Here is a 16,758-nt window from a genome sequence, read left to right on the forward strand (position 1 = left end):
AGTGCTGAGTCTGTAGTGAGAAATTACATCAGGAACAAGTAAGGATTGATATGCATGAGGATAAAATACTTCGAGTATGCTATGGGAACTGGGAGGTTTTAAAAGAAACTGAAACAAAAGACAGGTGTAGTCAATTAGTATTGAGGTGAGGGTGCTCTATGTCTGGGCAAGAAAAGGCTACTGGGCTGTACTGACACTGTCACAGCAAGAATGGGTTGTCAAGATTTTGCCCAGAATCTGATATTCAGCATGTCAAATTGCAGTAGTCTTAAGAGAGAAGGACCAACACAGTAAATATTAAGGCTTTGCTTAAACTTGATGTATTTGTCAAAAAGTTATGAAAAAACTTATGAAATGCTTATAATTGTACAATATACCATATAAACATCTGACAAAAGGATCTAAAAAAACTGAAGCAGTCGACTTTTGAAAACCAAAATTTCAGTCTAAACTTTTGGCGACGACTTTACTCCTATACAAACATTGAACCACAATGATACATATCCCAAAAATGTGAGATCTGCAGAGGCTTCATGATGCATATATATACAAACACACACACACACACATGCAGACATGGTGTAAGTTCTGGGTCAGCCTGTGTATAGTTGGTGAATAGCTTGACCTTTCAGAAAGAGGCCTGTATGCAGTTTCACTGGACAGAGGAGGTCCTGATACAATGAGATGTTAAACTGCTGATGTCATGTGTTGCTTATGCTTGTTTTACTGGTATACTTGTTAGTTTTACCTCATATCCCTTGCCCTTCAAATGTGTCATTCAACAAGTGCTTTAAGTATCTGTGTTGGAGTTAAACGTACAAAGTTTGGTTTTATTGATTAATACACAGCCGCAGGAAGCAAAGGAAAACCTGACCAGTAAATTTCAAAGTGAGATCTAGATTTACCTCTAGAAATATTAATCCTCAAGTAAGGAATAAGAGGCTGACTAATCTGGACCTCCACACTACTAGGTGGTTGATTAGTTTTGTTCTTACATGTCAGGAACAAAGAACATTATGGATGAGGGAGAGAGATACTAGCAAACAGAGAAGGAAAAGTTAGCAAATGAACTGAAAGGTAAATACAAATCATAGCTTTTGCATTTGTAAAATATTGTATCTGTTTATAGCTTATAGGCTCCCAGATAATCTACACTGGTTTTAAAATTGTTATGAACGAACCCAGATGTCATTCAAATGTCTGATTGGTTTCTCGATATGAGCACTCACAGAGCCACACTGAATCAAGGCAAGGGTCACATCTTCAGCAAAAAGAGACTGTGTGTGTCTGAGGAAAAAGGAAAGTGGTATAAAGAGAAATAATTGGGTCAATTTGTTATTGACAGATATATTAAAGAAATTTAAGAACATATCGAAAATGATAATCTTACAGGTTAATAAACTTCATGACAGGTATGGAAATGAGCGAGGTGCAGTTCTTCCCCAAAGACAGCAAGTGCCTTGGGCTTCATATAGTAGCTAAGGAAAGATACTTATTCTAATAGAATAACATTAGGGAATAGTATTGAAGGAGGAAATATATTACTGACCTTTTGTTATTTATATTGACATTCAGATGTGCTGATATATTGCTGTCATCCTAATTTTCCAGAGATGAATAGGAGTATTGAACAGGTGAAGGAAGAAAAAGAAAATTTGACCAGTGAACCGCAAAGTGAGATCCAGATTTACCTCTAGAAATATTAATCCTCAAGTAAGGAATAAGAGGCTGACTAATCTGGACCTCCACACTACTAGGTGGTTGATTAGTTTTGTTCTTACATGTCAGGAACAAAGAACATTATGGATGAGGGAGAGAGATACTAGCAAACAGAGAAGGAAAAGTTAGCAAATGAACTGAAAGGTAAATACAAATCATCTTGAATCATAGCTCGATGTTTGTATTTGTAAAGTACAGTACCTGTGTTTATATATATAGTCTCAAAGTGAGATCTATCTAGTTTCAGTCTGAACTAGAAAAAAAAAATCAGTATAAACAATGGCCTTCATAAAAATAATTGATTGTATACCAAGAAGATTCCTTCAATACTTGTGTTTTAATACATCACAACTTACAAACATGGAGAGGCAGTGTGAGCACACATACAAAGACAGTGAGTGAGTGCTTGGTCCATGTGAGCACACATACAAAGACAGTGAGTGAGTGCTTGGTCCATTTACCACCGTACATGGACCAAGCACTCACTCACTGTCTTTGTATGTGTGCTCACACTGCCTCTCCATGTTTGTAAGTTGTGATGTTAATACTCCAGTTTCCCTGTAGTAGAGCAGATAGGGCAGATTAGTCAGTGAGGGCTGTTAAACACACTTCAGATACAAGATCTTCCCTCTGAATTTATTCATCTTAAGTGATGCAGCCTACACAAGAACATCCACTGTAGTATAGCTATCATTTACATAGTCAACACTTGGGGCCACCTACTAATTTGGCAAAGAATATTTTCAGTTTCATTATTCTTTCAAATAGAATTCTACTGTGAATATTGGCAGGCAAAATTTAAGGTTAATTTATTTTGGTTTGTATGCTTGTATGCCTGACCTCAATGTCCTTTAGTTTATCACTATGTGATATTTTAAAGTAAACAGTATTTTGTGTATTTATCAGATTCTATATTGAGTATCATAACCTGATCTCTTCAGCCTTGTCTCTGAGCAGTGTATTAATGTTTTGCAATCACAATGCTGCAGCTCTGAAGATGAAATCAGACCACTGTGCTCGGGGTTGGAAGTTCTTCAGTGGGAAGTGTTACTACTTCTCTACTGATGAGGAGACCTGGACTGCCAGTCAGGATGCTTGTGTTGCTGCGGGAGGACATTTGGTGATTGTCAGCAGTTCAGGGGAGCAGGTATGATGATGTCTGAATGTGATAGCTGTGACACTAAAATACTCACTGAAATGCAGAACACTTATGTCCTTATTGTCCTGTTCATCTGAATGTCTTACAGATTATAATCACAATATTTTTCATTAAAGGATTTCTTAAAAAGATCAAAGCCTGGTTCTGGAAGGGAGTTCTACTGGATTGGTCTGACTGATGCTGTGGTGGAGAGAGAATGGCGCTGGTTAGATGGCACAAAACTCAGTCAGACATCGAGGTTGGTCCATGACAGACACCACTGTCCTGTTCATTTTGAGGTCACATGATCATGTCATGGTAGATCGCTACACATTTAGTTTACATGATGTTAACAAAATGGCACACAGTTGTAATAGTGATTTGTTTATTTTGTTCCCTTGACAACCAGATACTGGATTGGAAATGAGCCTGATGACTGGAAAGGAGCTCAAAATGCTCACCCTGAAGGAGAAGACTGTGCTGTCTTCACTGTCTGTGAGGCCAAAGCAGGAATGTAAAACATAGAGATAGTAGAGATGTTAATTATGGCAATAACATAAGATGTAGGGAATTGAAATCTCAGGATGAATTTTCTTTGTATTCGTTTGTGTCCCGCTTATATATTTATTTGTTTGTTTAAGTATTCAGGCATTGCTTCATGTTCAAATCTCTGTGTTGATACAAACCATATGGTCATCAATGAGTTTAGGCTTGTTGATGATGCAAGATGGCATCTTTAGCTCGTTAGCAGTTTCAGTCTCATATGATGAGCAGGTTGCTTTAAGAAGCACTGTGTAGTACTGAAATGCATTAGATTGCTACTGTAACAATTTATCTTATTGGTGTAAATGTGGAGGTTAGAGCACTGTAAAGTGAAATGTTGATTTGTTCATTAGTTCTAGAGTTTCTTTGTATTTCTCACAGCTTTGAGACAAAGTGTGGGGGGGGTTATTCAAGGTAAAGCTTCATCCAGAATGATTTTGGAAAGTGTATTTGATAAAATCACCATTATATAATTCAGGTATCATACAGGTGTGTGATGTTGCTTTTTTAAACTCATAATTATTACAGTTGTAAATAATAAACATCAAAATCTGAAGAGAGTGTTGTGCAACACATACATTTTATTTTACCAGCCCATAGTCACGAAATATTCTGATAGATTAAATTCAGATGGATAAACCCTTTTATAATTTAAACAGCACTGTAAGTATTTCCTACGTGTGTGTATGTCCCTGTAAGTCACTGCACTGGTAAGTAATGTACTGTAATCAGGAATGTTATTGTAAGTGCAGCACTGTAGATCTCACTGTTACATTATTTTACTGCTGAGTTTTTTGTTTGTTTGTTTGTTTGTTTTTAAACAATTGTATTTTCAGGGCACTCTTTTGAAGCCAATCTGAAAGGATGAGTAGCAAGAGAACAGCTAGACAGTCACATTACTGAGCACTCTCCATCAACCACATTCTAACAGTCAGCTTTTCTGAGAAAGGAGACCCTCCAAAGGCTTCTAAACAACCCCAACCAGGTGGATCACACTAATGCAGTGTTGCTGGAGAGTGTTGGGCTGTTGGGGCTTCAGCTTTGAACAGCAGCATTAGTAGGGCACACAGAGAGAAAAACAGATGAAATTCAGGCTACTCAACCCTAGCTGCTTGGTCCTCGCTCTCCTGGAGGCGGTACCAGGCATGTTGGCCCCAGTGGACCACCAGCGTCCACTGGTCAACCCAGATCCAGTACACTCCCTCAGACAACCACTCCAGCACCTCACACAGTCCATCCCAGTTTAACTGTAGTCTAGGACAAAGTTCTTAACTCAAATCAGGCATGTTTTTACTGAGCAACTGCCTTGACTTTCTACAGTTCAGTGGCCTCACCGCTGACTATGTGGCTGAGGAACTGGAGTACAGCAACACCTGCCACTCTTCTGTCTCACTGCCTGTCACAAAGTCGCCGCCTCTGCCCTATAGTTTCTTTTTCCCCTGGTTTGTGGTGAGGCTAGGGAGACAGGGAATGAAAGCAATGTGATTTCTCTTTCTTCTGTAGCAGGGAAGTTTGCCATAAAACAGCTTATTATTTTGGCCTTAGCCCATTTATTGTGGAAATAGTGGATTTAACTGAAAATAGATTTTAACTGGGAAGGTTTGAATTTCCAACAAATCTTAGACTTTTCTACATACGTTTTAACACATTAGACCTCAGTAAGATATGTTTAATTAAGCTGAAACATTTCTTTTAGCTTTTCAATGTCTTCACTAAAAACGCAATAAAATTACCCCCTGCGTCGTTTCACAAGCTGGCTACCGTATTACAAAATGTAGGTGCGCATTTGAGCAGTCACTGTGGATAACGCAACTGAGCTTTTGCGGACTGCAGATGGCGTAACCGTGGTGTGCTTAGAGATGGGAAATCTTATGCTGGCTTCAAAGCTGACTCTTTCAGGACTGATGAGCCTGTCGATTTCGTTGCCCAACGTCTAACTTAAGGAATGTCTGAGGTGTAAATTCGTTTCTGTAATTCTATAAATAACCTACTCCATCTATATCAGCCTTGCATTCTTAGCATCTTCTCGCATAACTTTACTTATTGTTCCGAAACTAAACCATCTTTTTCCATCCTAACGCCACCTTCTCACTCTGTTTTACTTTTACTGCTTCGGGTTTAATACCCAAGTCAGGCAGGCGTCTTAACGATAGGCGTAGAGTAATAGGGAGAGTTTTTGTCTCAAACTATAGACATTTTAAATCAAGATATTCTAAGGCTCATCACGAGAAAAAGTTAAACAAAATAAGACACTTCTTGCATACTTCATACCTCATGGTGCTTGAATCAAGTTCACATAGCACAATAGTTAATAGTATTTAATTTATTTATCCATTTATTAGCCCAACATTTAGCTAGCTTATGGTCTTCAGGATATTTAATTGTAAATGACCAAGACTGGACTAAGGCAAATACACGTTCATTAGCCACCACATAGATCAAGATCAAAGAGCTTGGAGACAACGAAGCAAAACCAGAAAACATGGCAACTAGAAACACTGAATACAACAGAATGCTTCATCACAACAGATGTAGAACACTGAGAATACCAGTACATACAGATACAACACAATATACAATAACTGGATGGATGGAGAATACACACACACACACACACACACACCAACAGAATCTAACACACCCAAAGGACATAGAATCAAAAGACACATGACAATGGCAGGGATAGAAGCCAAAACATGGTAGACAGCTATGGGAACAGAATAAAAACCAAAACAACAACAAAAAAAAGATTTAATCAGACAGCATATTAACCCTACTGTTAGCTAGCTTATGTTCTAGTAGTAATAACAAAGCAAAAATGACAAAACTATGTTATGTTCCCACCTCTAAAGCAGTAAGGGGGTTGTAAGAGAGAAGTGTGACTTTTAACAGATAGTATGTGATCCATGTCTGTTTGAATTGGAGAATTTAATAACTAGTGTTCATGAAATGTGTGTCAGTGAGATAAGGCAAGCCTTGACTTTGAGGGATTTATAAGTGTGTGTGTGTGTGTGTGTGTGTGTGTGTGTGTGTGTGTGTGTGTGTGTGTGTGTGCGTGCGTGCGTGTGTGAGTGTGAGTGTGAGAGAGAAAGAGAAAGCTTTAATCCCTGGCATTTTGGGGTGTTGGATGTATGTTATATTTATAACCAGCCTGAAAGGGTTAGCTAAATAAAAGTTCACTACCCTGGTGCCATGCCCCGCATGTCAGAAAAAGATGGATTCCTTGGGCTAATAATAAAGAAAAAAATCTCCTTTCCTGCATTTGTGATTGTTAGAAGTAGATAGAGAGACTTCTGCCTTTTAGAAAAAAAAAACAAAAAAACAAAAAAAACCACAACCACAAGTATCCACACCCTCCCAAATGCAGACATCTTTAAATCTTTAATTTGTTATTAGCTGGCAAAGATCATTCATGTGAATAACCATTCAGTCTGGACCTGGTGACCACCATGTAATTATCACAGCTGGACATGAAGCCTGGACATAATTAAACCCTTCAGTGTACTCAGGTGGGAAATTCCTGCACTGTAAATCAATTACAACAGGGGCAGGTCTTGAAGGTTCATATAAGGTCATGAAAGGTCCATTTTGTTTTGACAGATTACAAAAAGGCTCTGTATTCATTCATTTATTTTTGTTGGCTTTGCTGAAAAATGCTGTGATGTATAAAAAAAATTAAAAGACCAAAATAAATTTTGCACCTCAGGAAGTGTTAAGAACACACTAAGAGGAAGTGTTGCACCGCATGAAACCAGTTTGAAAGCGGGAACTGAAGCCAATAAATTAATACTCTACAGGGTCAAGCAACAAGGCAGGAATGACAGCAACCTATGCCAACGTGAACTTTAAGAAGCACGTGACAAGGGAGACCAGAGACAGTGAATCTGCCCAAGGTGAGTTTTAGCTACAGTCATGGGGCAGAAAAAGAAGGCTGTATTTATTGTAGTATATTGAGGTGGTTTTTAATTTGTATTTCTAACATGATTATGGGCCATAGTTAACTTCTTTAAGTAGTGTTTCTTTACATCAAAGATAGCAGTGTTAAATGTGAACTAGTATGAAAAAGAATATGTATACATACACAGACACACACACACTGTATTAGGCCCATTTTGTGGTTTTATTCCCTCGTTAACACTGATGAGCTATGGATATTTGTTGGTTATTGCAGCCAACTTCATCTGTCCTATACTTGGCATAGAAACAACACTCACAGCACAGAATAATACACTTTGTACATTACAATTGAGGATTAAGTCTATACTATTACTACTAGTAATATTACTAGTTAGAGATAAAATTAGCCACATTAATCTCACAAACTCGGTAGGTTAATTCTATGGCATGTTTCAATCGACATTCATCCGTAACAAATCTAAAACACTTATGATGATGAGTAATGGTGAATGGTAAGGAGGCAGATGCATTTGCGGAGAGGAGCGAAACTTAATAAGGGCAAATCCAGAGTCATAGTCGTTGGAGTAGTCCCGGGTTATAGAGCAAATACGGAGATTACAGGGATACATGATAAAGAAACTAGAGCCCACAAAAGCAAACAAGGGAAGCAGGCAATTACATAGTCTACGTGTAGCAGCCCTTGGCCTCGATGAATAAAATGTAGTCTTTATAACGGCTGCGTAGGTTTATTCACCTTGTTAGCCTCCAAATGTCATTAGTTCCTTGATGAGCATTGCGACAAACACTGTAAATGTAAAGAGCACCCTGGCGAATTCACTTCCCGTGCCAAGGGGTGTAGTATTTCTCAAAGCTCTGTGTGTAATGTACGGTTACAGTGCCGAAGGGCGTGGAGCAGGACGCACAGACTCCCTCAACTTGGACAAACATTTGTTTGCATGAAACATAAAGACGAGAGTGCCACTTACGTATAATACAAACAATAAACAGACACACTAAACACTAATGACGTTTAACAATTAACACGATCTAGACAAACAGTTTGGGCTGTTACGTATAAACACAAACAACACGCTACATCAACAATGACCAACACACTGCACACTAAATGGGCAAGATAACTTGCCAGTAGACCTCTCAGTAAAGAAAGGGTGTTCACAAAATTCACACATGCAAACACAAACGGGTGATAACCTTGATCTTGAATGTCCACCCTAAACTGACATAAAGAAAAAGTTTTTCGGAGACAAAAGAAAGAAAACAAGGCTACTAATTTCCCCGTGCTGCTAGGGCACCACATCTACTCTCATTCTTAAAGGTGCAGTCGCAAATAACTGTACACTGAGTGAATGGTCATTTACACTCGGAACCATGAAGGCGCCGCCGCATACAAACTTACTAAAAGTAACCCTGGTGGGTCAAAATTTATTGAAATTTTACATAACGCATATGTAACACCTTTTGGGCTCAGCCTGAAGGTGGGAACAAACCGAGGTCTCCTGTGTAAACTGGAGACCTGTATAAATAAGATGAGAACGACCCAAGTGCACAGGAATTATGGCAGATAAAACAACCAGTGAGCAAACTCAGGTGTTCAGAGGACTAAGTGCGCTTTGAAAGGGGAAACACAAAACCGTGCCAGGCTGGGCCATTATAACATAATTCACTAATATTCTTGGTTCAAATGTGTAACTAATAAAAACATTCTTGTTGGAATCATTCTCACTGTAAATATTTTATCTTTTTTTCCATTCTAGATGGTGATGTGATCCTGGACAGCCCCGTCCATGTTGTAACTGAGGGAGATCTTCTAACTCTACGCTGTTTATATTATACCACAAAACCCTCAAACCTCAGAGCTGATTTCTATAAAGTTGGATTACTTACCGTAAATCAGACTACAGGAGAGATGATCATCCATAAAGTCTCAAAGTCAGATGAGGGTCACTACCGCTGTAAACACACAGAGAGAGGAGAGTCTCCACATAGCCGGGTCTTAGTCAGAGGTGAAAAAGCAATGATTTCTTACCTGTGACAAGGTGATTTTTATGAATTTATTATAAAAATCTTCTGGGGGTGAAGGCCTAAAAACATTTTAGAATACATTTCTGCATTAGGTGTAATTTTCACTTTCCACTTTCAGCTGGTGAATCCCCTGACTTGGTTGGACTGACCGTGGGACTTGGTTTGGCCCTGTAGTTTATTGTCTTACTGACCTTAGTGAAGTTGTGGTGTTACCAAACTAACAAAGGTCTGATAACTACTCTAGCTAATGTATACATCATTTACGAGACACAGAGCACAAAACATTTTTACAGTGATTGACACTTTGTTGTTGTTGTTGTTGTTTACAAGGTGGAAAGTCTTGGTCTCCCCCTTCTGGAAATCAGCAGAACAGCAGGTTGATGTCAGTACAGGAACAGAGGGACTCAGGAGCTGTTGAGGGGTGCCAGTCTGTGTACACAGAATTCCTGGCTGGTTAGACTGAGTTGCTGAGTATTCTAATGATGTTCAGTTCATCTTAAATCATGTCCTCAATGACACAACAACTTAGATATACATTTTTACATTTATTTAATCAAGTCTTTAACGTCTTACCACTGTGTATTATTTATTTTGTCCTCTTTTATTTAGAAAGTACACACATTTATTGCACTGCTGAGCAAGTGGATACAAGTGGCCAAGGTGAGAGTGTGATTTCTTCATTATATCCCCTGTTTCTTCTCTATATCTTCTACTTACACCAAGGCTTAGACTTGACCATAGTGGACACATTAAGGCAAGCCAAATTTATTCGTACAGCACTTTTCATACACATTTACATTTATGACATTTAGCAGATGCTCTTATCCAGAGTGACCAACAAAAGTGCTTTTTTCATATATTTAGAGAATGCATCCTAGCCAGCACAAATAGGTTGGAGTTCAAATATATAGAGCCATACTTGAAATATTCGATGCTTCTTTAGCGAATTTAGCATATTCTGACTCTTTGGCCAATTTGTCTCAAGCTAAGCAGCTGGTTTTGATGGCCAGTATGGTTGTGGCTAAGAAGATTATCTTTAATTGGAAATTTGCTCTGGCCCCTTGTTTTAAATATGGCTGTCTGGATCACCCATGAGGCTGTTAGATACAGTGATGCAAGGGCAAAGAAGCATGTTTGTTCAATTTGGAATAGATTTTTAGATTTGATTATGGGATGTTTTATATTTGTTTGTTTTGTAAGTGAAGGTTGGTTATGGGTATTTTTGTTGTGTTTGTGTGTTAGCTCTGTGCTTCTTTCTTAGTGATAAAACCTTTAAATTTAATTAAAAAGGCCTAGCTTCTTGTAGTGACTAACTCATTTGATGTCATATCAGGTGACGCTGCAACTGAGTTGACTAATAGGACTTGTTCTCAAGTTATGAAAACAAACAAGAAATCCAAGCACAGAGGTACATCCAGACCACCCTTTGATTTTCAGCACTTAAATATTTCAGTAATATATTAAATTCAGTGTACATCTATGGGATATTTACACAAATATGACAGTAACGGTCTCAACATTTAATATCTTTTTCGTGGCCGGAAATGTTTAGATGCAAGGCACCTCATGGAACTGGACTGTAACTCACTCACTCACGATTAGCAAGCAGTAAATTCTCCACAAGGTGGCAGTGGCACAGTGGTCCAATGACACTGTGTCCTTGTTCTATAATACAAGAAAAAGTCTATCACAGCCTTCAAAGAAAGAAACCTTTTACTCTCAAATAATCTGGCAAAAGTATGGGTATTCTGGCACTTGTAACGTGCATAAAACACCATCACTCAACTATATGTATAAAGACATCACATGCAAAAAAAGAAATCACATACTGAATGAGTCAAAGGTCATAGCTAACAGAAGTTGGTACAAGCAGTATTGCTGAAAGATCTGCTCTGAAAAAAACAACAAGAGCTCTGTGTGGAAATGAAGCTTGTATGGAAGGATGTGATTAGCTGAACCTTAAGGTCAGTGAGATGGCTACACCTGCATTTGCTTTGCCCGCTATTTGCTATTGCAGATTCTGGTGCTCCATGCAGTGAAGTGACTTAAGTTGAGATCGAACTGAAAGTACAAAAGAAAGCAAACGAAAAACAAGGTAGAGCAAAATTCATTTATTTTGGGACTGGCCCTAGTGGATCATATGAATCCCAATTCAATCCAGGTTTTGTATACTTTAATATCCATTACATCCAGGTTGTGTTCTTTTTATATGTTTTCTTCAACAAGTTCTCGTCTTCCTTGAAAATAATTCTGAATCTTTTGTACCCGACAATAGAGATGGCCAGTGTGACACTGTGAAGTACACAGGTGAAGGTAACATCATTATTAAAGCATGTGAGAAGATGTCTTAAATGTCTAAATCTGCCAAATGTATTGCTCCAGGCAATATTTTTAATACAATTATGTTCTATGCAATGCTGCTGCAGAGGGTTCATTTAGAAGTTTATTTTAAAAAGTATGAAATGGCTACTGTCTTAGTTAAATATGTACAATATTAAATACTAATTTTAGTTTTAAAAAGTTTATTGTTTTCAAATTTCTTGAAAAAAAATGTTTTATTAAATGTGTGACATGGTCACAAGTTTTAAATGTTAAATATAGTATAAATATTGTCACAGCTAGATGAAAAAATGTCATTGTTGTTCACCTTTTTGCAGCTGAGACTACTGGACTTAATGAACCAACCTATTATAGTATTCACTGAAAACAAAAGAACAAACATGCAGGTAGGCTCTGAAACAATATTTCAGTGCAATAGCTCATAGTTTGATTTGTTTAATAGTTCAAATACAATCTGAAGTATACGTTATTTCACTGCATGTTAACATTTACTTGATGCTTTTATCCAAAGCAACTTACAATTATGAGTGAATACAACTTGAGCAATTGAGTGTTAAGGGCCTTGCTCAAGGGCCCAACAGTGGCAACTTGGCAGTGGTGGGGCTTGAACCAGCAAATTTAAGTACCTTAACCACTAATCTATTCTTCCACTGCCCTAAAATAAAGCATTCAGGCTAGTGTCAAACAGCAGACCATTATCTCTTTAACCTTCTAGAGTATACAACTTTGACTAGGCCTCTACAACAAAGAAGAGACTCGAACCCAAGCATGGGGAGCACAACGGAGTAGAAGTCCATTGCCTTAACCTCTCGTCCACCTCATCATGTTAAACACTTCACACAGAAAAATCCAACACCTTAATAAAAGATTATGGAATATATGCTCTGCATTTCATTAATTGCCCCTTTCTGACTTTTAAAGCTCTAAACTAAACAATATTTTAATCATGGGGTTATGAAAAACAACTGGTAATGATCTTTTAAAGGTAATGATCTTTTAATGACAGGTAATGATCTTATAATGATCATTTCCTGAAGGAGTGATCACAAAAGCAGGGTATGGTTGAAGATTGGAGAGAAAACCAGGTGGACACTGATCTTGCATGTCTTTAGTCACCAAGTCTGTACAATGAACTTAGTTTTCTACTGGGTTTTTTTTGTTGTTGTTGTTGTTTTGTTTATTTTTGGTTTGGTCAGAGGCAAGATTAAAAATAAATCACATTTACATCTTATTGCAATAGTAAAATCTACGTGCTTCTTTATAAAGGAGGCATGGCTTGGTTTTGGCCCACTTGATAAAGCATACCATCCAGCAGGAGTCTTTGGCAGACAAGGAATTAATCCCTGTGAGGGAAAATGCTTAATGCTTGCTTAAAGGAGGACTAAGGAATATGTGACCTTTATGTCACCTTTGCCCTCGTCTCAACCAGTCTGCAAGAAAGGCTCTTCGCCTCAGGTGGGGGAGTGTCCATATTTGACAATAGTGCCTCCCCGCTAGCCGCCCGTGTTAGCCAGCTCGCACCTGCGCAGCGTGCCCTGGACGGTGCCTTGGGTGCTGGAGGCTCCTTGCTCTCTGAGTTTTTGATGTCGGTGTGGGAGGGAAGATCCCTATGAAGGTACTCTTCTACCTCCATAGGAGCTTCCTCCTCACAATCGGAACCCAACTGCAGACAGACATCGCTGCACTCCTCTGTCTCTCCATAATCTGTGTCTCCCATATGATTGTCCAGGTAGGGATTGCAGGAACCAGCAGAGTCCATCTCCGAGTACCGGTCCTCTTGGTCCGGCTGTTCTCCGCAGGACTCTGCACCGTCCGATCCCGGACCATACACAGGCCACCCCCCAAATCAATCATGGGTTCCTCCCTTCCGGTAGCTCCATGAAGCGAGGCCAGGATGAGGGAAGGTCTTACCGCTGGAACGTAGGAGTCCACAGAGTCCAACTCAGAGGACTGGAAATCGTTATACCAGTCCCGGTCGTCTGCTGGGATTTTGTATGACTCCCCTGCTTCCGCACCTGGAGTCAGGAGGGTGCCCAAGAACACGGGAGACTTCGCTGCACGTGCTGTGGGAGGGCGTTGACTTCCTTTCCTCCCCTTCTTCTTCTTGCCTTTCCCAGGCATCCTCGGTCGGTCGGTGTTTCTGTGACGTTTAATGGGTTAAGGAGGATGCAGGGACGAGGCACATTAAACAGAACATACGTTTTTAATCACAACCACAACTCAACACACACAAACACACTACATGGGTCAAACACCGACAACCTTGATGATACGACATGAGACTTATATACACTCATGACAATTACGCACAACAAGGATCAGGTGCACAACACAAGAGGGCGTGGCAACACAAACACGCACACATGCACGCACACAGGCACACACACACTTGAGGGGGGAGGGGCAGTACTGTGATATTTTGAGTACATTAATAACTGATTTACTTCTGGTTGACTAGTACATGTTTATGTATGTTTTAAAAATGTACATTAATCATTCATTTTCAATAGATTCCTTTTATTTTCAAAGATGATGTCATAATGGAGCTGAGACTTTAGAAAATCTACAATTGCAGCTATCATGAACACACACATTAAAGCATATATTACTTCTAAAGCACAGACAGCAGTTAGTGTGCAAGAGAACGTTACAGTTCATGCATTTACTTAAGTGACCTCATATGCCCATTTTTCCTTTCTACCCAGATTAAAATTTTTGAAGCAAATAAAAACAACAATTTGTAATTTGCCAAACAACTATGGTATAAATAATTAAGTCATATGAGTGAAACTCAAATGGCAATAACTTCACAAGAGGATGCACATTTGCTGTTTAAGCACATTTAACAGACATTTTCAGTGGAACAAGAGTGTGTAAACAGGATGCTTCCAGGTTCACCACTTCGCTATTGACTCTCCACAGGCAAATGGTCTTTATAAAAATAGAACCTCAACAACCAGCTTCACATGTGGTGACCAAATTATGTACTTCACCAATCAACCTTAGAGCTGAACACACTGATCAGATGAAGATCATTAAGTGCATGCTTACTTTAAAAAAAGGATCTTCAGCCTCTAGATTCTGGGGTTCTCAGTTGTTGCAGATGGAACTGAAGTATTATTCAGTATAGATAAGGCTAAAGTTATCATAAGTATCCATATATGAACATGCTTAAATACTATACAAGAAGGCACATGACATGATGCAACATTTTCTAAAGGTAATGAATTTAATTACAGTCCTGCAGAGTCACACCACTACACATGCTCACCTTCTAACACACCTACTTCAACTAAAATGTGCAGTAATACAGAAGGACCTTACTACAGTGTGATTTATGTATGCAAATAAGATTGTTTATAGAGCCCCTGATTTTTACTAAAATCAGAAGACCTCTTAACAGTGGCGCATTTGCTAAGAGACAGATGTACTTCACTCTCACAAACTTAATGCTGAGCTGCATTGCACCCAGTAGAATTAGCTAACAGTCTGCTAAAGCTGCAAAGAAAGCTACAATAAAGTATACCTTTGCTGCAGTTACAGCTTTTGAGTTTCAGAAAGGATATCCATGTGATTAATGCTTTACAAATCTCCATTATAACAGGATGTATAGAGCTAATGAGGTAGTACTAGTGTCTACTCGCTTTCTGAGGTTCTTAATTTGGTCCAATTCTACCCCACCTTCTAAACCCACCTGAGGCAGTTGCTTGTAACAGATCATAAATGCAAACTTTCTAATTTTTCAACTTCTGCAATAATAGCCTTACAGTGTGTTACAGGACTGGAACACAGTAGCATAGTGCCACCTTGTGTTCAAAAATGTGCATAATGAGACATTCAGCAGATTTTTTTTCAAGAAAATACATTGTTTTCACAATCACAATCATGTTATTTTAAAGTAAGGTCATGAATGGTAAATTGTTCGGAAAGCATAGAACATGCTTTTGAACAAGTGTGTGATTCACTTGTCAGTGATCCATTAGACTCTGTAGCCTAATAGAATTAAGACGAGTGCTTCCCCTGCCTATCTGTTCGTGTTGGTTATCTGACTCTGAACTGTATTAAAGACCCTGTTTCTGCATTTGCTCCAAATAAATTTCACTCTTCTCAGTGTTTGTGTCTGCCTACTCTGCGCTCTACGTTACGCATATTGATCATTTCTGCACCATTGTCCAGTGAACTGTAAGATATTTATTTTGGTATTCTCTGTTTCCCCTTATTGAGAGGGTGCTCCTGTGTGTGTGTTCTTTTTTTTTTTTTTTGCACACTGGCACATTAAGGGCACCTGACAATTTAAAAATAAATATATTAGTATTTTCCTTAATGTCTTTAATTATATTTTCTTCTACTTGTGCATTATTCTATATCTTATGAATGTTAAGGAAACTAAAGGGTTTTCTTCTTACTGTTAAAGCCAAAGGCTACTCAGCGTTGCCAGTTCCACAAGAGCCCATGGCCGGACTGGGGGGGGGGGGGGAGTTCTGCTCATCCATTGCTGAGCAAAGGATGCAGTGGAGCCAAGGCCCCTGAACACAGCCTGCGGTGACAGCATTACATGAAATATGAGAGGCAAGGTAATTTTGCTAAAAAAACTCATTTTAATAACTATATAATTCTAACTCTGTTACACCAGCTGACAAAAGTACAGAATGTTTTAACATGAGAATGTTAAATGAGAATTTTGTCCCTACAGTGACAGTTGCAGCTTTCAGAGTTCACATTTCATGAGAATATAGGAAGTGAAATATCAGGGACCAGATGTGCCACTCTTGTGGTATTCTGAGATGACATTTTGAGTCTGAGGTTAGAGTTTCAGGAAATGCTAATGCTAAACATTGTATGGCAGAGCAAGAGAGTAAGCAGAGTTCCTCGGTTCTCCGGAACTGCTGGATGAATGAACCCATTATTCAGTGAGAGTTTATTTATAGAGCAGTTTCACAACAGACAGGATCTCAAAGCAGCTTTACATTAACCAACTCTAGGCAACTAGTGGGCAACCTGAAGGTGACAGTGTCAATATGAGTGGCAAAGAACTGAGACTGACTGATTTCACAGGATACAGAGAACTATTCACTCTG

At 38.8% G+C, this 16,758-nt stretch overlaps 1 protein-coding gene across 34 annotated transcripts; it reads left to right on the top strand.

Moving 5' to 3' along the window:
* Nucleotides 1–7,183: 7,183 nt before the first annotated feature.
* Nucleotides 7,184–15,440, top strand: LOC118240145 (uncharacterized). 34 transcript variants are annotated; one of them, XR_014115894.1, is made up of 8 exons: nt 7,190–7,293; nt 9,073–9,321; nt 9,671–9,793; nt 9,950–10,000; nt 10,674–11,435; nt 11,616–11,653; nt 11,998–12,066; nt 13,410–15,440. XR_014115894.1 is itself a non-coding variant. In XM_081694755.1 (7 exons), exons 1-6 carry the CDS (start codon nt 7,218–7,220, stop codon nt 11,387–11,389), a joined length of 606 nt encoding a protein of 201 aa, XP_081550881.1. In that variant the 5' UTR covers nt 7,190–7,217; the 3' UTR covers nt 11,390–11,435; nt 11,616–11,674. The 34 variants fall into 34 exon arrangements, 6 of the variants coding, with proteins under 6 accessions (XP_081550881.1, XP_081550882.1, XP_081550883.1 ...); XR_014115895.1 differs by lacking the exon at nt 13,410–15,440 and adding an exon at nt 12,192–13,389 and having other exon boundaries at nt 11,616–11,674; XR_014115896.1 differs by lacking the exon at nt 13,410–15,440 and adding an exon at nt 12,396–13,389 and having other exon boundaries at nt 11,616–11,674.
* The last annotated feature ends 1,318 nt before the right edge of the window (nt 15,441–16,758 follow it).

The sequence above is a fragment of the Electrophorus electricus genome, chromosome 13 (assembly GCF_041902795.1).
Source record: "Electrophorus electricus isolate QZ-2024a chromosome 13, ASM4190279v1, whole genome shotgun sequence".
Taxonomy (NCBI): domain Eukaryota; kingdom Metazoa; phylum Chordata; class Actinopteri; order Gymnotiformes; family Gymnotidae; genus Electrophorus; species Electrophorus electricus.

What these genes read in the sequence shown, in the direction of transcription:
- LOC118240145 (XM_081694753.1), top strand. Translation starts at nt 7,218, where the DNA reads ATGACAGCAACCTATGCCAACGTGAACTTTAAGAAGCACGTGACAAGG. An exon ending in AGACAGTGAATCTGCCCAAG is followed by an intron (nt 7,294 to 9,072) that starts GTGAGTTTTAGC and finishes TTTCCATTCTAG; the next exon opens with ATGGTGATGTGATCCTGGAC. An exon ending in GTACACAGAATTCCTGGCTG is followed by an intron (nt 9,794 to 9,949) that starts GTTAGACTGAGT and finishes TCTTTTATTTAG; the next exon opens with AAAGTACACACATTTATTGC.